This window comes from Daktulosphaira vitifoliae, unplaced genomic scaffold, assembly GCF_025091365.1.
Source record: "Daktulosphaira vitifoliae isolate Bord-2020 unplaced genomic scaffold, ASM2509136v1 Scaffold_2, whole genome shotgun sequence".
Classification (NCBI taxonomy): domain Eukaryota; kingdom Metazoa; phylum Arthropoda; class Insecta; order Hemiptera; family Phylloxeridae; genus Daktulosphaira; species Daktulosphaira vitifoliae.
The window spans coordinates 17,131,220-17,158,557 of NW_026099573.1; the positions used below are offsets into that span (position 1 = coordinate 17,131,220).

Here is a 27,338-nt window from a genome sequence, read left to right on the forward strand (position 1 = left end):
AGGAAAAATATTTCATGGAATTAAAATTTTCGAAAAATAAAAACAGAATTAACTTGATAAAGTATTTATTGCACTCAAAATAATATTTTCAAAACAAAAATTTTATAATTATCAATTTTATTTTGATATTTATTTTATAAATTAATGGTGACTTCAAAAAGCAACTGACATATGAAATTTTTAACAAAACAATGTTTCTCTTACTTACTTATTACAAATTATAGTAAGTGCTATTATTTTTGAGATAACAGATTAAAATAATTTTGAAATTTTTCATTTTGTTGTATCTTGTACTCATCTGATATGCATTGTTTGACAATATTTCCAGCGGTAGCACATTCATACATATTCATCATTCTATTTGGTGGAAAATATGCATTCAAATTTTGATTTACTACACTTTTTAATAATTTAGATAACTTTTCCACATTATTTTCTTTTTTGTCTTCATTTGAAATCAATGTATTTATTATATTAACAGTAACTTTCCTCAAAAAAATTCCGATTGCATATACTGTATATATATATATATTGTATAGTAGTTAGCTCGCATTTATTAAACTGTTCTGACTCCTCTTTTAAATAATCACAAGGTATACTATAATAATTCATGAATTTAATAATAGTGTTTAAAGCTTCATTGATAATATTAACTATATCAGTTTCGTATCTTGCTGAAAAATCACGTATTAAATAAACTGAGCAGTTTATTTAATATTATTATTATAATAAAATTATTAGCACTAATAATAACAGATATTTATACGATCTTCTTTGCATTGTCTTCTGATATTCCACTAAAGAAATTTCATCATTATTAATGTTACTTATGAGTTCATTATTTGGATCTTCAATCATGTATTCGTATTTTATTAAGTGTCCATTAGGATATTCTGATAATTTTAATGCGTAAGACAATTGGCTGCAAATTGATAAAATAATTTCTGCAACTAATATTGAATCCATTTTGATAATACCCTACAAATTTACTAATTTCATGAAAAGTATAGTTTAAAATATGTTAACAACCATAATACAAAAAAAAAACTAAAAAATTTTAAGCAAAAATAACATTTTAGACATAAATAATTTTTAATTTCACATCTAAAAAAATATATACGAATTTTCACTTATGTGATATTAACATATTTAATTACTAAAATTAGACTTATACTTGCAAAATTATTTTTAATTATTTAGTAATAAACTCTTCTAATAGATTTAACAAAAAAATTAAGTACAACTTTAAAAAATTATTCACATATATTCTAAAAATTAGATAAATATAAAATTTTTCTATTATTTATGTAGTAGAAGTTTTTAAGCCATACACTTGCATTGAAAAAATTATATTTTTTTTTACAGTGCTCTAAATTTTAAATGTATTTATTTTTTATAAATACATAATACCATACTGAATTATCTATTATAAATAATTTACAAATAAATGTTCTATTAATTAATAAAAGAGTCAATTCATAAAAATCATCTAGAGAGACTGGGTGACTTTAATTTAATTTTATAATTATAAACACAAGTTCTATATAATTAAAGCTCATAGAATATATCAAAATATATTTATGACCATTTAAAATGTTCATTTATGATACTCCTTGATGTTACAATAGCATTTTTTTTCTTAATGTAAAATCTTTTAACTTTATCAATGATTACTAAAACTTATTTTAATTATTAGTTTCGATGCGAAGCTGAGGAGGTATTGGTTTTACTATGATGTGTTTTTCATTTGTGTCTGTTCAGTGAGAGTGGTACTGAACCGATTTTTTTCAACGATACGTCAAAAGATCACAAATCGTATTTTCAAAGACATTACCCTCAAAAATTGAAAAAAATTCCCTCGTTCCCCTTAAATGGGGGAAACCTCCAAAAAAAAATACAAATTTAAAAATCGCTAATTTTCGATATTTTTTCAATTTTTTTTACTTAAAACTATCTTAACTTTTTCAAAAATGAACAAATCAATATAATTTTTTTTGTAGATGCTTGATGTTTTTACTTATCATTTCGTATATTTTTTTTATAAATCTGACCCCTTACCTGTCCACAGGGAGGGATTTAAAATGAGAACTTTTTCACAAAACATTAACTTTTTCAACTTAACTTTTGAAAGTGTTCCGGATGGTCTGACTCTTTTATATATATCTTAAATTAAAGCTAATGTAATGTAGTTTCTTATAGAAAAAAAAAATCGGGCTTTATTTTACCTACGCACTGAATATGGCTACCAAATGCTATTTTTGTGTGAAAATTCTCGATTTTATTTTTTACATTTTTAACTTTATAATGTTATAACTTATTGAGAAGTGTATGGATCAACACAATTTTTTTATGAGAAATAATTTTTTTACCCTTTTTCATTCGACGTACTTTCTGGTATAAATAAAAAAAAAATCATTTGAATTAATTAAAATTAAAATTAATTTTTTGTTTTTATTAGACTATATTAAATTTTATTAAGAAGAGGTAAAGTGTACAACTATTGGAACTTTGCGAAAACATCTATGTTTTAATCAATATATTCTGTAATCTTAGAAAAATATTTTTCACCAATTTTTATGATAACAAAAAGGTAATATAATTCAAATTTTTCCATCGGAACTTGTATATATTCCAATATTTTTTGTGGTTGATAGTGAGAATAGTGTAAGCTCTTCAATAAGCTCCGTGTTTTAATGTAAATGGCCTAATTAGAGACACACTTCGCTCACCTATTGCGATGCTCTTATTAAGTTATCAGTATTACAATATAATTATGTATTATGTTTAAAAAATCAATTAAATGTTCAAATAGAATAAATGGTTGGTTTTTTAGGAAAAATTACCATATCACATCATTAGATATACAAATAAATAAGTCAAAAGTTTTTTATATGGTTTAACTTTAAAGATTTACTCAAGTTTAATAATTTAGTAAATATAAACTTTAAAAAGTAATATACTAAAAAATAAATTTTGACTATTATTTTATTAGTGGCGTATAACCAACATTTTTAGTGTCAAATAAAATTTTAAATTATAAACTGAATATAAGACCTAAAACTGTCTAATAAACTTCTAGTTGGATAATTGAATTCTCTACAAATTATAGGAGTAGTTTGATACCAATTTTTGTATATTAATTTTTTGAATTACCTAATAATATTTCGAATATTTAATGTATGAAAATACCGAGTAACATTTTAGATTAGATACTAGGTTTTGCTAAGTATTAATTAATATTATTATCCATGTTTTTTTTTAAGTTAAAGTGGTATACAATTTATATGGCCACGTAGTTAGTAGTACCCTTTTTCGAGTTAACATTTCTATCTAGTTACACTAGTGTGTATTCATATTTCTTTTTTTTTTAATCATAATTCTAATATTATAGCAGCGCTTTCAATACCAAAAAATCTTTAAAAAAACAACTAAACTAAAAAATTTCCTTTGAAATTTTAAATGGGTTTAAGTTGAAAATAGACTTCATTAATGAAAAATAAATTTTAAGTGGCATTCCAACAAAAAATGAAAAGTCAAGTCTGAACGTACTAATAATTATATTTTTATCATAGCAATATTCTAACATAAATAAATTAAAATAGTCTCCTAAAATGTATTTAATACACTGTTAATTGAAATCAATAATCAAGTTATCAATCTTCTTATTCAATCCTGTACTCGTATTCATTAGATATGTTTTGCGCAATTATCTCTGCAACAAATAAGTCATCGTCACTATCAAAGTTATAAGAGGGTGGAAATTGATCTTTAAAATTATCGTTGACTACACTTATAAAAAATGAATAATTTTCTATTCTGTCTTTAAGCATCTTTTGAATGATGACATTTTCTAAAATTAGTTTTTCTAAGATTTCATCTTCGAATCTATCATCTTCCCAGAGGTTGTATATTATCAACTCATCGCTCTCAACATTATATTCCATGTTTTTTTTATGGAGTATCTCTATTTCTAGTGGTTCGGTATAATTATTGACTATTAAACGTTTAAGAGTATCTTTGAATTCTATTAATAATTCATTAATTCCAAACACATTTGTATGTTTAGATCTATTATATTTTATGAATTTTATAATCTCCGCTTCTAAAAGATTAATTGGTATCTTGTGTTTTTTCATGAAAGTAATAATAGTCTTCATTGCTGTTCTTATCGTCGTAATTATGTATGGTGGATTTTTTTTTAAAATCGTAAGATAACTATATTCTGTTAACAAGTACAGATATTTATACGACCTGATTTGCATTGCTGTATGATATTGCTTCAATGAAATATAGCCATTGTTAATGTCACCAAGACGTATGTCATTAGGATGACTAATAACATATTCATCCATCAATGTATCTCCATTAGGTAGTCTCAATAACTTTTGTAAATGCATATGGTTTGCATGTAAAGTTTGATTATAAATTGTCAAAATAACGAATAAACTTAATGTTAACTGCATCGTAACCAATAACTTCACAAGAACTAAAACGAAAGTAAAACTTATCGTATTTACGGACACTAATATACTATTGTTTTATTATAATAAAAATAATTGTTTATAAATAAATATATTAATGAAGTTTTGACGTAAATACGCCATGAGCAGTCAAGTAGCGAAAATGTATAAATTTAGATTAAAATTATTTAGCGACTTCTACAGGTTGTGCAGTAAGTAAGGAAACAGGTCAGTTGTTACAAACAATGAGAACAATATGAATCCGTTTGCTTACTTATTGAATACCCTATATGTTTTAAATGAAATTCACACTTGAAATAACAAAAAAAAATCGTATTTGACTAAACGTTACCTATCCATAATATTTTTTCTAATTACTTTAATTTTACTTTAAAATATCAAATACTTATGTATCTGACAAATTGAAAAAATATGCATGAATTGTAATTTCAGTTAACTTGGTTTTACTTTTAACTAAAAAACTAATTTCAATGTGTAAATTGATTATTTTTTTCTATGAGTAAGATCCCAATTATCGTCCATTATTAATACCTAAGGTTTTTATTAAAAATTGTTTTTGATTTTTTAATTGATAAAAAAATTATAAAAATTTGATCATAAAAAAAATATTATCTCCAGTTATAAAGTTATAAATGGTCCACATTAGGTTACCAGTTAGCGTAAAATAATTACTATTCAAATTAAAAAATTAACCCACTTAACTTCTAACATATTAGTATTCAGCTTTTCTCGTTAGTAATTTTTTTATGAAAAAAATGTATTTTAAATAGTTCAACTAAAAATCAAACTAAATTTTTTTCTCTTGAAAATCAACATAGAAAAACTGAATAATTGGCCAAACCAAAAATTATGGTTATTAGCAACAAAACTAAGAACCGGATTAAAATAATAAAATTCAGTTTACGTTTAAATCTATTGTAACGTTATCTTATAATTGTGTTTAATGTTATTCATCATTAAACTCTATCCAATTTTTGTATTTAATGTTTTTAATATTAAAACGTTCATAATTGTTTTCGTTAAACAGTTTTTAAATGTTACTAATCTTTATGTTTAATGTTAAAAGGGTTCAAACCGTAATTAATAGCCATAAGCAGTAAAAAAAGGAGCAAGTGATTACTTTTTTCTAGAATAAAATTTTTTTGATTGATGAGTATAATTTATGAATAAATACTTATTATAGTAATTAAATTTAGAATGAAATTGATAATCAATAATTTAATATTGTAATTTTTATGAAGAAATAATAAAAAATTATAAAGTAGTTGTATAATTTGTGACCTCTATGGCAAACGTGTAAAAAAATTGATACTATATTTTTCAAACAAAAAATTGTTTGTTATTTATGTATAAATTTATTGGTCTATATTGACTTTTCATCAGAGACCAAAATATAGTTTTCTATAAAAAAAAATTAAAAATTAAATTTTTTTTTTCAAATTATTATTGGTTTTAATTTTTAATATATTAAAATTAATCTATACAAAATTTCTATTCAAATTGTCATGTTTAACCTATTTTTTGATTCTTTAAAGTTGATTTTTACGAAAGTTTATAATATAAAAAGGTTGAACTTTTTAGTTTAATTTGCAAGTTTGAAATTGACATCATTAAATAGAAAATTGCATGAATTTTTTACATATTAAAAATCAATAATAACTTGATAACAATTCTTTTTTTATATGTAAATATTTGTTTTTAATTAGTAATAAAAGAAGTGTTAGAAATTCTAGATTAGAAATGAGTGTAAAAATTTCGCTAGCATAAATGGTCTATGTCATAAAAATGTTTCATCTACATATTTTACACATAAAAGATTTTTGTCAAGTGATATAATGTATTATATCGAATTAAATACTTACGTTTATAATACATTAACGTCTCTACTTGACACCCTTATGTTGGTTCTCTTTTTAATTCAAATTCTGATAGTACATTTAACATTGACAAAAATATCAATAGTTCGTTATTATATTAATAACGTACAAACGTTTTACCCCAGTGACAATAATAATATGGTTTTATGATGCTAGATATTAAATCATAAATCAAGATTTTTTATAATTTTAGGTAAATTTACAAGTTATAGGAAAAATATTACACGAATATTAAATAAAAACAGAATTATATTAATAAGGAATTTATTTCACTCAAAACAAAAATTTTATAATTATTAATTTTTCTTTGATATCTATTTTATAAATTAAAGGTGACTTCAAAAAATAACTGATATATGAAATTTTTAACAAAAAAATGTTTCTCCTACTTAATTATTACCAATTATAATAATATTAATTTTTTTCAAGGTAACAGATTAATATAATTTTGAAAATTTTCATTTTGTTTTATCTCGTACTCATCTGTTATGCATTTTATGACAATATCTCCAGCGTTTCTATAATGAATCAAACTCATACTTCTCTTTGGTGGAAAATATTTTTTCAATTCTTCATTTACTACACTTTTTGATAATGCAAATATTTTTTCGTCTTTTATGTATTCGTCTTCGTCATCGTCTTCGTCTTCGTCTCCTTTTTCGACATGCTTTCCTTTTTCGTCTTTGTATTCTTTTTCGTCATAGTCTGGGATCAAATTTTTGTTTAAATTAACAGCTAATATTATCAAAGGTTTTTCGATACCAAATAAAGTAGTGTGGTCGCTTTTATTAAACTGCTCTGACTCCTCTTTTAAATAATCACAAGGTATACTATAATAATTCATGAATTTAATAATAGTGTCTAAAGCCTTATTCATAATATCAACTATATCAACTACGGATCTAGTTGGATAATCTTTTTTTAAATAAACTGCTAATAATAACAGATATTTATACGATCTTCTTTGCATTGTCTTCTGATATTCCACTAAAGAAATTTCATCATTATTATTGTTACTTACAAGTTCATTATTTGGGTCTTCAATCATGTATTCGCATTTTATTAAGTGTCCATTAGGATATTCTGATAATTTTAATGCATAAGAAAATTGGCTGCAAATTGATAAAATAATTGCTGCAACTAATATTGAACGCATTTTGATAATACCCTACAAATTTATTAATTTCATGAAAAGTATAGTTTAAAATATGTTAATAACGAATACAATAAATAAAATATTGTATTATCAGCGTTCTTATATGAAAAGCATACAATTTATTTTTGAAAAAACAAATATGCTATAAAATTATAAGTAAATAATATTTTAGGCATAAATAATTGTTATTCCATATTTAAAAATATATATAGGAATTTTCACATAAATTCTTCTATTAGATTTAATAATAAAATTAAGTAGAACTTTAGAACATTTATTCACATACATGTTAAAAATTAGATGAATATACAAAAAATTTAAAATATAATTTCAATATATTCATTTTCTATTATTTACGTAGTAGAAGTTTTTAACGCATACACTTGCATTGAAAAATTTATATTATTTTTTACAGTGCCCAGAATTTTAAATGTATTTATTTTTCATAAATACATAATACTCTATTGAATTATTCATTTATCGTGGTCAAATCAATATCTCATAACAAAAACTAAGAAATGTATTGTCTTATTACCTATGTGATAAGTACAATGGGGTTAAATATGTTTTCAGTCTCCCTTACCTAATTATCAATAATTGTTCTATTATAATAATAATATTATTATTCAGTATACAAATAATTTTAATAAATTACCATAAATTTTAGGCTTTCAGATTTTTTTTTAATAAAAATTTTACAAAATTAGGAGGTGGACTTAAAAAGAATTTTGTATTTAATTTATTATATATAATTTTCCAAAATCATATGTAATTAAATTTTTAGCTAGAGTTAATAACTAAAACATCAATAAAAAAAATATGTATTATGGTTGTAATCATATTTTTTTATAATAGTAACCATTTTCGTTGTTTATATTACTTAGGTAATTACATTTTTTTATGTATTAAAAAAAATAATCAATATATTAAAGAATTAAATATTCTGTTATTATAAAATGAAACAATCATTTTAAAATATAAAACGGACTTTTTATTCAATATAAACAAAGATATCATTAATATTAATTGATCTGAATTTGTACACTTAAAATTTTTTAAATACAAGCTTATATAAACAAGTCATTGATATATTTTTTTGTCTTTTTATTTGATTTATTTTTTGTTTTTTTATTTGATATAATTTACTATGGTATTTTAATTATTAAAAAATTAAAAAAAAACTGGTACTTATAGAATCAATCCATAAAAATCATCTTGTTAGACTGTGTGACTTTCATTTAATTTTATAATTATAAACACAAGTTCTATTTAATTAAATCTCATAGATATATCAAAATAGATTTATGACCATTTAAAATTTTTACTTATGATACACCTTGTAGTTACAATAGTATTTTTTTTCTGAGTGTAAAATCTTTTAACTTTATCCAATGATTACTAAAACTTATTTTAATTTCTATCTGGGATATATTAAAAAAATAATTAAAACTAATTATAATTATAATTATTTTTTTTGTTTTTATGGGACTGTAGTGAATTTTATTATTAAATGGTATTTAATATTTTTATAAATTATATTAACTATTGTTACTTTAGGAAAACATCTATGTAAATCAATATACTTCGATATCTTATAAAAATATTGCTCACCTATTTTTGTCATAAAAATATAATAATTCAAATTTTACCATCACATCTTGTATATAATTCTTTTTGTTTTATAATTAATAGTTTTTTAATAAAATATTATTTTTTTGCATCTCAATTTTTCTAAAACTACTAATGTTATTCAAATGAAACAATTATTATGACTTCTCTAGAACTTGAATTTTTATTCTATCATTTTACTAAACTTTTATTATTTATTTTTCAGAATTCACCAGAATTAATAGAAAAAATATTAATAATAAATAATTCTAGATAAACCTAGATTTTTAGAATAATTGTTTTGTCTTAAAGAAAAAATTACTAATAATTATATGAACTTACAAAAAATAAATACTTTGTTACTTTATTTTCTTAAGATAAAATATTTATTTAATAACATTAAATGATTCTTTTTAAAAATAAGTATATCACAAGCAGTAAATTTTAAGATATAAACATTAAATACTAAGCAGTAAAACAAAATTATTACCTTCAAATATAACTAATCTTTTATTTAATTTGAATTTAATTGGCAAAAATTGAAATATTTTTACTCATAACTAAAATTGAGTAATATAAGTTTATGACATAGGCTTGGAGTAGATCCAACCTCTCTCCATTAGAAAAATGTATAATATATAATTAAATCATACAAATAATAATGGGTTATCTGGGAGTTATATATTCAACTCTATCCCCTATAATTAATTAACATATACATATAGTTATCAATGACACTTAAATAAAAATTGAGTTAAGTGAATAGTCAAGCTGTAAATTAATAGTTCTACCTGAAAATAAAAATAAATAAATTTAATTTATGTACAATTTGAATTCAGTGAACTGAAAATAGAGGTATTTTTTTAGATTAATATTGATTGATATCTGGCAATAATTAAATTCACTGTTGACAACAATTTAATGACTATTTAATATAAATTATAAAATATATATTCATAAAGTATAAGTAATGCGAACGTTTTTCTTTTTTAATTATATAGAATGTTTAGTAAGTAAGGAAACTACTTCCTATTGTTCTTATTGTTTATAATAATTGGCCTGATTTCTTGCTTACTTAACACATTGTATATTACCCTAAACAATGTTTAATTCGGCTCTTTTTAGAATAAAGCAACTATTCCGTTACTATACAAAATTTTAAAATTGTCATTTTTTACCGAGAATTTTGTGATGTTTGGCTTTAATAACTCATATAAATTAAGATTCTTCATTAGTATTTATTTTTTTATCTTAACCCCTAGATGTACTCTGTATTATCTTAGATAAGTATGTCGTCGGCAATGATGAAAATTTCGTATTAATCCGTCTAGTTTTCAGAAAGTTATTTCAATATAAATCTAAAAGTAAAATTATCAACATTAACTGTTTTATGACAACTTGAATTTTTTGGAATATTTTACTTTATTACGAAAATAGAGATAATAGAATCTTCGTATCGTTAAGCATTATTGATCTAGTGGTAGCCAATTAATCGTGTATACTGATACACAACAGAAAGAAAATACGACATAGTAAAACTTTTAGTTTCTCAACTACACATCGAAGCTAAAATAAAATAAATATATAATAATATATATATGTATTATTAAATATTATATAATAATATATATATTACTGATATTCAACAGTAAGACTTAATTATGATATTTTTATAGTAATCTCAACTATGTGGTCTATTCCTGTATAAAAAATTTAAGAGAATAGTAATATTTTTTATTGATGCAAGAATTTAAAGGTATTCTATAAAAAATTAAGAATAGTATAATTATTTATTAATTATTAAAATCCATTAAACATATATATTTTTTTTAATTACTCACATTAATAAAATACATAACTCATCATAAAAAATGATGACTTGTTATCAATCGACTATACTGACTGAATCAACAAACTCTATTTTTTTAGTCTTAATTAAAGATTTATCATCGACATAGCGTTCGATTCTTTAGTAAACTTGAGTAATTCGTGTTGATGGTCAATGACTATTAGCTAGAAAGAGAGGAAAACAATTTTTTTACTGATAAAATAATTTTTTTTTAATTGGTAACCTTTTAAAATTTATTTTTTATAGCATCACGATTTATTGAAAAATTGTCGTCTAAAACAATATTTACAATTAAGAGTGTATCATCTCTTACTCGAGATGGTCTTGGCTATTGCCTATGAATGCCTTTTATTGATACAATAAGTTAACAATTGTCAATTTTTTAAATTATATTTTAAAGCACAATAAAAATGATAAATGTTACAAATCAAAAATTTCATTTTATTTAATGTGGCACATGATATTTGAGTCATTATTAAAAAAAAATATTCTATTAGATAATATTGGTAATATTTTCACAATAACATCTTTAAAATAAAATAACCGAGAACGAGTATAATATGAGTATTTTTCAAAACGATATATAATTAACAAAATTGTATAAATTATATTATATCTTTTAAATTACTATTGTAAATTTATTTGAAAAACTATCTAACAAAATAAATTTTTAATTAAGTGAAAAAAAACTCAAAATATTTTTCAATATTAAAAAAATTAGCAGATATTTAATGTATTTGATGAATAGGTAATTAAAAAATTGAATACACAGCTAAAATATAGAATACATATTTTTAGTTATTTTTCTTTTTTTTTATGTCTGTCACCACTTTTCCTTAGCTCTCTATGAACCTATTTTTCTTACCGATAAATCAAAAAATCACACATCGTATCTAGTTGAAGATATAACACTAATAATTAGAAAAAAAATTCCTTGTTCCTTTTAAGTGAGAAAAATCCCCCAAAAAGTTTAAATTTTCTAAATCAGTATATTTCGACTTTTTTTAAACTTTTTTACTGAAATTGGCCAACATTTTATAAAATAAATTAATCAAGTTAAATTAAAAACAAAATTTTTTTTTATTGCTTTAGACATTAAGCAATTTTTTTTTCAGAAAATTTTACTCTTTAAATGTCTACATGGGAGGAATTCAAAAAGAAGCTTTTGCATGAATAATTAACCCTTTAAATTTAACTTTTGAAAATGTTTCGTAAATAATTTAACTTAAAACATATGTTAAATTAAAGCTCCTTTATATACTATAAGTTAAAAATAAAAAACCCAGCACACGGGGATCGCGGCACAGTGGTGACGTGGCATAGATGGATCAAGTATAATGATATTTGACAGTGATTAAAATCACTATCATAAAAAACGCTTCGATGCAAATCTTTAGATAGTGTTTAATTTTAAAAAATTGGTGGATTATTCCAAAAGCTTCATAAACTGCTAGTTCCTTATTAATATCCTGATTAAGATAAAGTATGTCGAATGAAAAAGGAATTATTAAAAAATAGTATTTCCCATAAAAAAATTACATTGATCAATACACTTTTCAATAAGTTATAGCTTTATAAAGTTAAAAATGTAAAAAATAAAATCGAGAATTTTCACACAAAAATAGCATTTGATAGCCATTTTCACCGTGAAGACAAAATAAAGTCCGAAATTTTTTTTTTACATAATAAAGTAGATTACATTAGCTTTAATTTAATATATATAGAAAAGTGTCAGACTTTCCGGAACACTTTCAAAATTTAAGTTGAAAAAGTCAATTTTTTGTGAAAAAGTTGTCATTTTGAATCCCCCCCTGTAGGCAGGTAAAAAGTCAGATTTATAAAAAAAATATACCAAATGATAGGTAAAGACATCATGCATCTACAAAAAAAAGAATTATATTGATCCATACATCTTTCGAGAAGTTATAGCATTATAAAGTTAAAAATATAAAAAAGAATTTTTTTACAAAAATCGTATTTTTTTTATTAAGTTTAATGTCTGTTTTCACCATGAAGATAAAATAAAGTCCGAAATTTTTTTTTACCATTATAAAGTATATTACATTAGCTTTAATTTAAGATATATATAAAAGTGTCAGACCTTCCGGAACACTTTCAAAAGTTACGTTGAAAAAGTTCTACTTTCTATATGCATTTTTATGTTTTGAATCCCCCCTGTATTTAGGGAAATGGTCCGATTTAAAAAAACAGTATGTCGAATGAAAGATCTATATAAATACTACTTCTCATAAAAAAATTGTAATGATTCATACATTTTTCAAAAAGTTATAGCATAATAAAGTTAAAAATGGAAAATACAAAATCGAAAATTTTCACACAAAAATAGCATTCGGTAGCCATTTTCACCATGAAGATAAGATAAAGTCCGAAATTTTTTTTTTTCATGATAAAGCATATTACATTAGCTTTAATTTAAGATATATATAAAAGTGTCAGACCTTCCGGAACATTTTCAAAATTTAAGTTAAAAAAATTAATTTTTTGTGAAAAAGTTGTCATTTTAAATCCCCCCTTGTGGGCAGGTTAAGGGTTAAATTTATGAAAAAAATATAATGAAAGGTAATGATATTATGCATCTATATAAAAAAGAATTATATTGATACGTTCATTTTTGAAAAAGTTATGGCACTTTTAAGTAAAAAAAATTGAAAAAATTTCGAAAATTAGCGATTTTTAAATTTGTAATTTTTTTGGAGGTTTCCCCCATTTACGGGGAACGAGGGAATTTTTTTCAATTTTTAAGGGTAATGTCTTCGACTAGATACAATTTGTGATCTTTTGACGTATCGTTGAAAAAGTGATAACAGACAAAAAAAAAAAAAAAAACACATCTTAGTAAAACCAATACCTTCTCAGCTTCGCATCGAAGCTAAAATTTTCTAACGCCGGTTGTCGTAGTTAAAAAAAATGTTTTTTTTGTGTTAAATACTCGATTTTATATTTCATATTTTAAACTTATAAATTTTTAAATAATGAATAGAACATATATTTTAATAATAAATATATTTTTCATTTGACATACATTTTATTAATATCTGATCACTTTTTCTTTAATAGGGAGTTTCAAAACTTAATACATATGTATAATAATTAGAATTTTTTCAATTAAAGTTTTGAAAAAGTTCCAGAAATCCTGCAACCTTTAAACATTTGTACATATTCTTATGTTACATACTATAGGGTTAAAAAAAATTTCACGGCGACTATATGTAAACGGTCTCTGAAGTTAGACAAAATATATTATTTTGGTGTAAAAATCATTATTTTTCGTGTTATAATATTCTACTTCAATTTTTATTTCAACTATTTAAGTCTACAGAGTGATTCTTTTTACGCTATCCACTAGATTTCTTTTAAAATAATAATTATATTAACAAAATTATTTTTTGTATTATTTAGTTTCATATATTTATTGATTTAACAGTTATTAATTACTTTTTAAATCATCTCTTATAACTATAAGGGTGTTAGAATCATTATTTTTAAAGAAACATACATATTTAACTAGCTGATAAAATAAAATAAATTAGTACAGTGGGGTTGCGGCACAATATGGACGTGAGATAGATAGGGCAAGTATAGATAATGATATCTGACAGTGATTAAAATCTTTATCATAGAAAAGGCTTCGATGCAAATCTGTAGATAGTGTTTAATTTTTAAAAGGAATTATATAATTATTCCAAAAACAACGTCTTCTCTTATTTCCTTAATTATTTCTTGATTACAAGTTTTATGATTTATTTAATATTGATTTTTACGGAGAAATTATAATGTAAATGCATATTTTGTTAACTTTATGGCAAATAAGTACCAAAATTTTAAGTATGGATTTGTTAAAAAAAAGAAAGTTAACTTGTTCAATTCTAACCTTCGTAAGTTAATTATTTCAGTTATAACATTGTAATTGAAGTTTGTCGTAAGCCATTAATAGCTAAAATATTTTTCTCGGAAAGGAAAGGAATTTATTGGCATTAAAAGAAGAAAAAATTCTTATTAAAATATTTATAACTAACACTTGCACCTTTTTATTATTATGTTTTTTTTGTAAAAGAGGTGGTTAAATGGCGGTTTACATACCTCTACTCCTATTTGACCTTAAATATAGTCATAAATAATTGACAAAAAAAAATTGATATAGAAAAAAACACGATAAATTGTGATTTTTTACACAATAATAACAAGCCATGACAGATTTAAGTAAAAAAGTTTTTAAAAATGTAGAAATTTACCGATTTTAAAAATTGTAATTTTTTGGTGGATTTCGACTACTTCAAGGGACGTAGGAAATTATTTCAATTTTTGATAGTAATGTCTTCAACTAGATATAATTTGTGATATTTTCACGTATCGTTAAAAGTCCGATAAAAGTAGAAAAAAAGAGGACTTTTTTAAAAAAAAGTGCAAAAATTAAGAATGCCTGATGAGTATTAAACTTTTTATCTACAGTGAATCTAACGCACATTAAATGAGCAATTTAAGCTAATTTATATTTCAAAGTCATTTTTCTTGACACAAGAAACATTAACAAAAAAATCAAAATAAGTTTAACATTATATTCAATGTAGATTGAATTCTTATAACATGAAAATCGGCGACACCATTACTGTAATCTCCTCTTAGTACAATATTTTAGTCTAAAATGTGTGTCGGATAAAAAGAATATGTATAAAGTACTCATTAAAAAAAAAAAAATTATTAAGAAAATGTCTGGTTGTAACAACTTTCGATGATTATTATTTCGAAAGTTATTACCAAAAATATAGACTGGCGTAGAGGAGCGGGTAAAAAAATATTTATAATAAGACATTTCTCAGCCGCACTTTACCTACCAAGGTATAATAATGTTAATAGCTTTCGAATTACTGGTTCAAAAGTGGTTATCGATTAACTATTTGTTTAATTAAATCATTTTTTGTTTATAAGCTAGTTAAATATGTATGTCGCCATTTAAAAAATTAATTTGACACATAAGGTTTATGGGATGAATTTAAAAAGAGATTGATAACTTATAAATCGAGTAATACATGAAACAAATAAATACAAAAAATAATTTTCTTAACATTTTAAATGAAATCAAGTGGTTATTGCTAAAAAAATCACTTTGTATACATTAGGTCAAACAATATATTCATATAGGAGGGATCAGTGTTGTATTTACGGTAAGTGGAGGGTCCATGGGGTTCGAACTCCCTCGTGAACATAAAATCGTAATAGTGAGGGGTAGTGGTTGTGTGAATCTCCCTACAACTCAACAGTCTAAAAGCTATTTAAATTCCCTACCATACAAAATTTCTAAATACGCCAATGAGAGAGAGGTATGTAACCCCCATTTTACAAAAATATATAAATAAGATTTAATTGTTAGCTAAAATTATTTTCAGGGAGGACTTTTCCAGATTTTAATGTCCATCCAATAAGTATATTAAAAGGAAGGGGGCTGTCCTTTCCAAAAAAAAAATGATCAAGCTACCATTGGTTTAATTATAATTTCTGTTGTATAATTAAAATTATAATTTAACAACGGTAGAATAATTGAACTCTGTTTCCTTTTTCTTTTTTATCTATTCTAGTAATGATATCACACTATAACAATATTAGAAAAGTAATGTATAAAGATAGCTAAATTTTGTTATTGGTTAATTGACAGACTTTAAACAGTACAAAATTTCTTTAAATAAAATACAATCTACAGTTTCGCATCGAAGCGTCTCTATGATAGTAATTTTAATCATTGTCAGATTTCATAATGCCCCGTCAATACTTTACTTTATTTTTATTATAATATCACATTTTAATTGACAATTTACTAACGGTTTTTTATTAAAATAAACTTCTTTATAATTTTTTTAAATTACATTATTATGTGTTATTTTTGATTCTGATAGAAAATAATGTGCAAAAATAATAATATAAATAGGAATAGAGCAAACAATGACAGAATACCTTTGTATATAATATTGTACTTCTTAAGAATAAATATTCATAAAATACATATGCTTACACAATAACTCATATTTTAATATTTTTATATAGTTCGATATTAAACGAGTTATAGATGTTTAAACTTTAGAAAAAACATCTTACTTATTTTTAAAAATAGCATACTTTTTAGGTCGCAAATTGATAAGTGTTACTACTTCATAACATGACAGGGTGTACATTTTTTCCAGTTTATTTAAACCGGTTTATTGATATATGACATGATCATTTCAAAATAAATATGCTTTTATTCTAACNTTTAAACCGGTTTATTGATATATGACATGATCATTTCAAAATAAATATGCTTTTATTCTAACTGCTCCTAAACTTTAAATAGCTAAAACTCGCTAAAAATTAAAATAATATAAAAACAACATATTTTTCAATTGAATAAATCTGATGATTTAAAAAAAAAAAATAGGTTTCCATTTGAAAATCAAAATCTGGTATGAATTAGGATATAAGGGATGGTAGCAGAAAATGAATCATTAATGTTTGTAATTCATTTATAATAAGCTACACAATTAGTCGAAAAATATAAATAATATAGAGAATACTTCTTTCATTATATGTATTTATTTATTAAAAAAATATCGTCGTACAGTATGAGTGATATTATGAGTTTATATTCATTACATAAATATACGAATAACAACTATAAATTAAAATTAATTAATAATAATAATAAAAATCTAACAAAATAATATATAAGGTGTTCAGCAAGTAAGGAAACGGGTTCCTATTGTTCTCATTGTTTGTAACAATGAGAACAATTGACCTATTTTCTTACTTACTTAACACTCTGTATAAAAAATACAGTCATCATTGAAACATATAATTGTATTTAAGAATAAGAGATTTTATTTTAGCTATACTATTGTAAAAAAATCAAAATTAGGAATTTCAATACAAGAAGATAAATAACGATTTAGTAAACTAAATTTAACATAATTATGAGAGCTTGTAAAAACTTAAAAAAGGTTAGTAAAGCGTGTATTGATAACAGGTACTTTTAAATTAATTTCTTCTATATGTATGTAACTATAGATACATATGTAAAAAGACATTAAGGGCTTTTAAATTCGAAAAAGTTCCGTTTAGCAAGTTCAAGTTCCCTAATTATTTTATACTTATAAAAAAATGTGTTTAGAAAAATTAAAATCGTGAGGCAATATCAAACCAAGGTCACGAACTTGTATTACTTTATTAATATCATGGCCATTATATGTATAGTTCGATAAAAAAATTTTTTGCGGTGACAAAATTATATATATGTACATTAAGACTCATTTAAATTCAAGTCAGTAATTACCAACTATAAAAAACATCAAGGTCATATTAAGGATGTTTAATATCTTTAATAGGTAGATATAATTTTAAATCATCAGCAAATATTCAAAAAAATTAGAAATAACCAGTGATAAATGGCTCCCCTAGAGAACTAATGAGGATACTTTTCTAAATTTGTCTGATGTTATCTCCTTAATTTTTGCTCAGTGGACTCATTTTAATTGTTAAGCTCAAAAATCATCACTTTTTTTATTTACATAATTTTACTTGGGTTTCTTTGACAGATCGTAATTGATTAACTGGACAAATTTGAAATTTTATTCAAATGCAATAACTCGAAATTTAAAAGAATCTATTTCCATAAATAATTCATAATTGAATCCTTCTAGCTTGGTGATTTCACAACCTAAGTTATTAACTACCACTTTAAATGTAGTTAATAAAGATTCTATATTGATTAGATTATTATTAATACATTTTAAACCTGATTCTTTAGATGTTATTAGATTCCAGATATTTTCAATAGTGATTTCGGTTTTACACATCACATAAGAACTTAATGCATTTTTTTGGCAGGTTAATTTTATAAGGCTTTAATATTTAAATTTTTCATTCAAACTTAAAAATCTTAGATTATTTTTTTAACCTTTAAGTGAAGTTGAGAAGGTATTTTTTGTACTATGATATTATTTTTTTATCTGTCACAACCTTTTCTCAGCTTTAACTAAACAGATTGTTTTTAACAAAACATAAAAAAATCATAATCTATAGATCAACAGTTTCACTATCATGAAGACATTACCATTAAAAATTTGAAAACATTTCTTCGTTCCTAGTAAATGACAAAAATCTCCCAAAAAATAACAATTGTTAAAACCGTAAAATTTCGACATTTTATTAACTTTTTACTGCAAACTGTCATCACTTTTTCCGAAAGCTATTAACAATTATTAAAAACGATACATTCATTTCTAAAAAATAATCAATATGAAGTATTTGTATTTAACAATGAGATTAAATATAAGTGAGATCAAGAACATTTATTTTTAAAAATACTACATTCACATAAAAAGTTTTGATAAATATGCTATATTTTAAACAACATATTAAAAAATAACAATATTCCTGACCAATTTCCGATTTGGAAAATATTTTGACGAATTTTCTCGGTATATTATATTCCAGTGATTATTATTTTGAGAATTTTACACACATAACTTAACAATATTATTTAATATGAACTGTGTATGTTCAATTTTATTGAATAGTACAAGTATTTAGTCTTGATGAATTTTTAATAGAGTACCAATGCTTATTCAATATATGTGTATTTAAAAAAGGTAGCTTTGCTATAAAATGTACAAACTCATGATCTAAATTTTAACGACAAAGCAAAATATTAAAAAAATATAGAAGAAAATTAGTAAAAATTAGAAATAAGTTAAGATAGTTAATACGTTCGCAAGAATAGGCTTAGTTAAAGTATAATCAAATGTAACTTAATTTATACATTAGTGTAACTATATGAATTTAGGGTGTCAATTAACTTCGTCCTTCTTTCTTAACTGTGAAATCAACAAGTTTGTCTATTAGTATTTAAACCGCAAATTTCAAATTAGGTTTTAGAGTAATTATTGTTTTATCATTGCCAAAAGTTAATTTTCAAAGTGGTTAATTTGATCTAGTCCAAAGTAGAGAAGATTATATTTCAGAAAAACACATTTATGTGAATAAATCCATAAATTATAATCCTTAAAATCAATAAACTATCCTTAATACCCAACAGAGCTAATCTCATAAACTGAGTCTGTATTATTCGGCACGTCTAAAGATGCCAAAAATAATCATATAACATGAAACCAGTATCTTTTCTAATTATTAATTCATATCTTAGTGATTTGCACACTTATGATATTCTCAAAAATTATATAACTTGCCCTTTAACTTAAGTAAATTTGTTTACAAAAAAAAAAAAAACATCTCAAAAAGTAATTTTTTATTCATGACATATACTTTTTATCAATATTTAAAACTTTGTATGTCTGATATGCAGGATAAAATAAATTATATGAGATTATACTCATGAGTACTACTATATATGATTATTATATTTCCGAGATTATTTAATTCACTATAGTATAACTCTTACATAAAACTTTCATTTTTTTTATTATATTTAAAACCGAACTACATCTAATACTTGACAAACGTGGATTATAATTGGTATAAGCTAGTTAGGTTGGCTAAACTGCTACTATAAAAATTTAGTATTTCATTCAAGTGTTATTATATATTGTGCCAGTTAACTATTAAAAGTTTAAGTATTACACATTGTAATACACATGAAGTCAACAAATTTTTAGCAGAACAATAATAAATTTAGATTTTCAATGACGTTTCATGCAAATTAAAATTTATGTAGAGCAAAAGTATACCTAACCGATAAAATAAACTACCATTTTTTGTTAGATGGTACAAAACACATTTTTTCAGTCAATTATCAAATATTTAAAAATTGAATTTTTGTGTATTATAAGATTTGGCATCAAGCCACAGGAAACATATTTTATATAAGGCACATAGTGTAAAAAATGTATTTGTTAATTTTAAGTGTTAATGAACATATAAAATATTATTAAAGTATACTATTAAGATATAATATTGCGTAATCCAATGGGTACCATTCTAATGGAAAATCAGACATTTGATTTCACTTTTTAATTGATTTTAGAGTTATAAACACAGTAGATAATTTTTTTTACTCTTACTTTTTTGTTTTCGCGTGAAAACTAAAAAGTATAATAAAACAAAAAACATTTATATTTAAAACGTCATAAATGAATAATTCCTCAGACAATTAAAATAATAATTACATTAACGTAAAAATAACGTAAAAGGTTAAATGGAAATTTTTATTTTTGAATTTCAAGTCCTGCTTTCAGCACATTTTATGACTCATAAAAACATACATGCAGATTAATCCGCATATTGGTAATGATTAAATTAAAATATATCAACTAATGTTGAAATATTTCATAAAAATGCTGACAGTATGTGTATAGGTTAGTATATGATAACGGTGCTGATGGTACGTACACGCAACTTTTTAGTCATTTTTGTTGCTTTAAGCACTAAATATTTTTATGTTTTTACTTTGATGCGAGAATGCTATAATGTTACCATGATGAATTTATTAATGTACATAGATCCCTTCTTAGATGTCACTGGACCGGATTTTGATGGACAATACGTCAAAAAATCATTAATCGTATTTAGTTAAAGACATAACTTTAGTTCCGTACTGTCATTAGGGCAAACATATATTTATAACATATTTTATACCAATAATTAAAATACTATTATGAAAAATATACATTGTATATGGCCATTGTCGTAGGACACATAGTAACCCCTTGACTTCCAAAAATGTTAGGAGTAATTGAAAAGTAACAAACATTTTATTGGATATTTCAATAATTTAAGTTATTAAACAATTTTAAAAACATAATGAATTATTAGCAAAAAATGTTCCATAAATTTTCTAATAACGAAAAATCTCTAATTTAATACTTAATACAATTTATGAAGTATGACTATATTATAAAAAAAAAAATAGAGAACAATTATAATTTGATAACAAAATAAATGTATACAAGTAAAATAAATATAAATTAAACTTATTTTTATGTTGCTGGTACTTATTTTTCGATAAAGAAAAACCAGTAGACAACATTTTGTATGTATCTAATTATATTGAAGTAATATTATTCATTTAAAAAATAAAATTTGAACAACACAATATACCAAAAATAATATCACATTATTAAACCTATTTTAAAGTGAATTTATATTTTTATGATTATCAACTTTAAAATAATACTGATAATAGTAATATAATAACTAGTCTCGCTACGGAAACCATAGGTTTGCACCGCCATCTAGAGAAGGGGCGGCAAAAGCGAAAAGGATTTTACTTTATATTGTATTACTATATATTATTATAAATTATATTGTGGAAAAAACAGGCGACGGGTATATGAAAAAGTATTTTGTAAAATTAATCACGATTCAAATTAGGTTTACTGCCGTCCATTGCATCACATAAATTTATAATTCATATTAGCAAAATATGAGTTGTATGGGAATTAAAAAAGTATGCTTTATTGATAGTAATGTTTTCTCTTGTATTATAGCACACGAAGACCTTAAGTACATAGAAATCGCACCCGAAAAGGACGAAGATGAAGTGATCATGGAAGAACAGCCTCCGATCATGCGGCTGACCAGTCGAGTAGCGCCAGTGGCCAGCATGATGGCGCATCACCATCAGACCCTACCAACGGCACCGGCACATCACCACCGCACCTCGATTGTGGGCGATTACAGAGAACCGGTAGCACCCGCTGTAGTCCTAGATACCGTATGCGGACGCCGAACGGCAGTCAACGGCGTAACAGACCCTATCTGTGCTGCCGGCGCGGGTGCCGTCGTCGGCGCATCCGGACCGCATCCGCAGGTTGCGCTATGGCACCCGCGACCCATTTATCCGTTTCCTCTACCACTGCCCAATACTACCACTATTGGATTCTGGCACTCGTCGCAGCCACCGTTCCCGTCGTCCGGCGCTTCTTATCCACCTTACATAGACGTAAGTCGTATCATATTTTCGCTCTAAAAGTTTAAAGGAACTAAAGTTTTGAAAAATATCACAAGGGTAAAGAACACGTTTGATTTCCTTCATTGGTACGTTTCTATTAGGAGAATCGATAAATGCTAAATTTTATAGTTCTATTGTCGGAAGTAGAGGACAATCAAAGAATTACCTACACACAAACAAACAGGTTGTCAACAAAGTTACGAGATATTTTTTCGAAGGAGCCATAAACTTCACTTGCGAAACGTTACATCCTTCGGTCACCTGTCCGATTAGTTGGTATTTCCTTAACGATTCTAATTGCTGTCATAAGTAACGCGCTCCTATTTATGATTTCCAACGAATCTGTTGCCGGCCATGACAGTACACATCACCGGTTATTAATTGAACGTCCCTAGGCGTAGAAATGTCCTGTGACGTATTCCACAAATAGATTAAACTATAGACCAACCCGATGAATTCATACCGTTCGATCGAATGTATTCAAGACAACTAGTTTTCGGCACACGCGCCAAAGACTATCCTTCGAATCCTGTCCTTACAATTGCAAATCCTCACAATTGACTATTATTCCCCAGACTCTTGCCGTTAATCACCTTTAATAGTATCACCGTGTTCTTTGAATTGGTGATTATTTCCTCAGTTTTTCGATTTTTTATCGTCTCTCGCGGTCAGCGACTCTGTCGTCATTAGGCCATTACTATTAATATTATTGTTTGGCGGCGGCGGCGACGAATAAATAAAAAAAAGAGGGCTAGCAACTCGCTTGATAAAATCCGCTCGTGAGTCCGAGTTTTTTAAATAGAAATAAGAATAAAAACGGTAAAAATAACCGTGTTCGCCTTGAAGGAATCATTGCGTTGTTGCATTAAAATCACAGCGCCGGCGTTTCTATTTTTTTTTATTGCATAACACGTAAACTACGTGACGCCTCAGCAATAGGCTTTTTTTTATTTCGCCAATTACGATTAAGTATAGTCGGCGAGACTGACGGCCGAGGGAACAACTCGTAGAAAGTGGTAAAATAAAAAAGCGGCTCGGGTAGAAACAAACATTAGCACTACACCTGTGAAGAAGCTCATAAATATCAGCGGGAAAATTATTCATTTGGTCGAACGCACAATTTACGACCAACGACAACGTTATATTGTGTTCTGAAGGGTGTGACTTTTTAAATCGCTATTTTGTTGCACTTATTTATTTAAACTTTGCCTTTGAGAGTACACGTTTTTTGTCGTTGTCCCGTTGTTATCACCCCAACTCTATGGTCGCTACAGTCGACGGTTAAAGCGAACGGTCAGCCGCCGGAGTAACGGGGTGGGCGAGACTCTCAGGACCGGCCGGGAGAGACCCAGCTGAGCCTGATAAAGCTGTTAAATTACCGAGCTATGCAGACGGCTATAAAACGCAGTCAGCTTTACGATCCTCAGCCCGTTGCAGTCTGAACTTTTGTCATTTTAATGAAAGGTATTAAACGCGCGGCAATGGGTATGCAGGTACTTTCATAAATGTATACGTACATAGGTGCATGCGGCCGCCATATTATTTATTCGGTTGATTATTCTAAAAAAAAGAAGAGCGAGAGAGAGGAAGGAAGACAAACGAGTCGACGGCAGAAAGTTCCTGCAGGCGGTGCAGTTATTTTTTAACGACAATCATTCTGATGTGTTTGTGTAGTCGGTCTGGTAAAGTACAGTGCGTAACGCCGGTGTTTTTGTGTTACGGGTGGAATGACTTTTTCTGGGACAAGGATTTTTTTACGATATCATTTTTACTGGAAACAATAATTATACGCGCTTGTACAGGTATCACTATGTTGTACGAGCATTGCACTAGGAACCCATTACGTTTATTATTTGTGTATGATTATGCGTAGTAGTGAAAAATATTGCCTTTATAGGGAATAATGTACATGATATTTTGTTTTTTACTAACAAATATGTGCAACACAATTCTTTTGATTTATAAAATTTTTTATTTATACGTTTACCTAACGAACGTATATTTTATGATATTGTTTGCTCCATTTATAAGGTCAAAAAAATTCTTTGATTGATTATACTTACAGAGAATCTAATAAAGCAAACTTTCAAAAATTATTACATGAGATCAAATTCTAGAGTAAATTCAATTGGACAGTAATATTTTTAACGATTCTGGTTCAAAACTTTGTAGAAATTTGTGAATTTATACTGAAATAACTTCTTTAATTTAATTTTAGGAAAATTACAAGTCTCTTGTCTTGTTAACTCATCAAAAATTGGTCACTAATTAAAGCGACCAACAGTATAATTTCGGTAGCTCGCTTAACCAATCTGGCTCTGTTACTAGGAATCATTGAAATTTTGAATCTTAAACAAAAACTACTTATATATCTTTAAATTTGTAATTGCATTAAAATTGTTAAAAAAAATCCCAAAAACATTGCATATACATTGTTTTTCATGTGCTATTTAAAAAGCATTATTCATTTTATAATTAAGAAAATCAACAAATCTCCCAGTTGACAAAAAAATGTAAGTAAAAGCATTGTAAAAAACGATAACTATATTAATTTCTATCAAATTTAGTGTTTTCCAATTTAGTATGCTATATAAACTTAATTAATCTGTTGAACAATTAACTATTTAAATTATTCAAATAATTTTTGCCATAGAAATAATACTAAGTTAAATTTTATAAAAAAATATAAATCATTTCTCACTAGTATTTCAATCAGACTTTCAAGACGCTATAAATGAAGAGTTTATTGGAATAATCATACAAGTTTAATTTTAATGATAAAAATAATAATTTTTTTTGTGTAATTAATGTAAATATAAACTTTATGCTGAGATTATTAAAAAAAGTAAAGATTATTTCTATTAATGTAAAAATTTCCAGTAATTTCTCCTATTTTTTTTAAGAAAAATCGATGGCTAAAGCAAAAAAATAATTTTTTTTTAATCTTAATACAATTTAACTGTGAGGCATAAAATCATATCAAATTGTATTGTTTTCATTTTTTTATAATTCAATAAAACCTTACTTCTATACACTAATAAGGTAATAAAATATACATAAAGATGGAAAAATAAAATTTATCCGAAATCTCTATTTCTAAGAGTTATTGGTTATTAAAGTGAAAAATTATCCAAATTTCTGCAAAAATGGCCAATTTTGAAGTGCTTTACATAGCAACAGAATATTAATAAAGTTAAAAATGTAAATTTTGAAATTGTTTCGTATAATATCATAATCATTATAATCAAAATAATAATCATATATTCCTTACTCTATCCCTTATATTTATGGTTGGTTATGCCTTAATAATTATTTGATCAATATGGCTGTTAAAATTAGGTAAGATATGTATCATTGTTGAAGTTTCCTTATGGTCACCCATCCGGGAGCTGACGGCGAACATCAATACTACCTTGACCATATTATATTATTCATATTATGCAATATAATTACTTAACCAAAAATCATATAAATTTCAGTAAAAAATGTCGATTTTGTAGTTTTTAGCATAGTAACAGGTACTCACTTTATTCAAAATTTCTCAAATTAAATTTTATTTAATGTAATATATAATTTATAAAATAAAAACGTTTTTCTAATTATGAAAATGACTAATCGATAACAACCTTTTGACTAGTTATTCGAAAGTTATTAACATTTTTATACTTGGGCAGGGGAGAGATCCACCCGAGAAAGCCTAACAATAAATATTGTCATAACCACGTCTCACCTTCAGTCTATAATTTAAAATGGTAATAACTTCCAAAATAAAGTTATTATAGACCAATTCATTTCTTAATTAGATCATTTTTTATTCTATACTCTAGCTAAATATCTATGTTGTCACTTAAAAAAATAAAGTTGACACGCTTATAAGGGATGGCAATTTTAAAATATAGGCTAGAGAGGTGCGCACTTAAAACTATTTATGTCTGATATTTTCCGGTCACATTAATTCTTCTAATCACTTTTAAAAAATGTTAAAAACTCTGGATGTACTTGTCCAAAAGCTTTTATAGACCCCTCATTTTCTTAATTAGATCATTTTCTATTTTGTAATCTTGTTAAATATGTATGTTATTATGTTTAAAAAAAGAATTTCTCAGTTATGTAATTATTTTTAGAGTAATTAATTGGGTTATAATAAAAAAATCTTCCTTTAAAGAAAAATATGTTCAGAAACACTTTTAGATTAGATGGGAAGCTGAGAAGGTATGAGTTTTACTATGATTTTTTTTTTTTTGTGTCTGTTACCATTTTTTTTCAGCTCTTACCGAACCGATTTCTATCAACGATACATCAAAATCATATCTAGTCGAAGACATTATCTTCAAAAATTGAAAAAATTTCCTTTGTTCCCCGTAAATGAGGGAAATCTCCAAAAATATTACAAATTTAAAAATCGCTAATTTTC

General features: G+C 24.8%; 1 protein-coding gene across 1 annotated transcript in view; it reads left to right on the forward strand.

Moving 5' to 3' along the window:
* LOC126897221 (uncharacterized) overlaps window positions 1-27,338 on the forward strand; it is an 88,330-nt gene that overhangs the window by 49,776 nt on the left and 11,216 nt on the right. Inside the window, exon 3 of the mRNA XM_050670641.1 lies at window positions 22,461-22,915. Coding sequence (XP_050526598.1) covers window positions 22,461-22,915 — 455 coding nt within the window. The remainder of the gene's footprint in view (window positions 1-22,460; window positions 22,916-27,338) is intronic.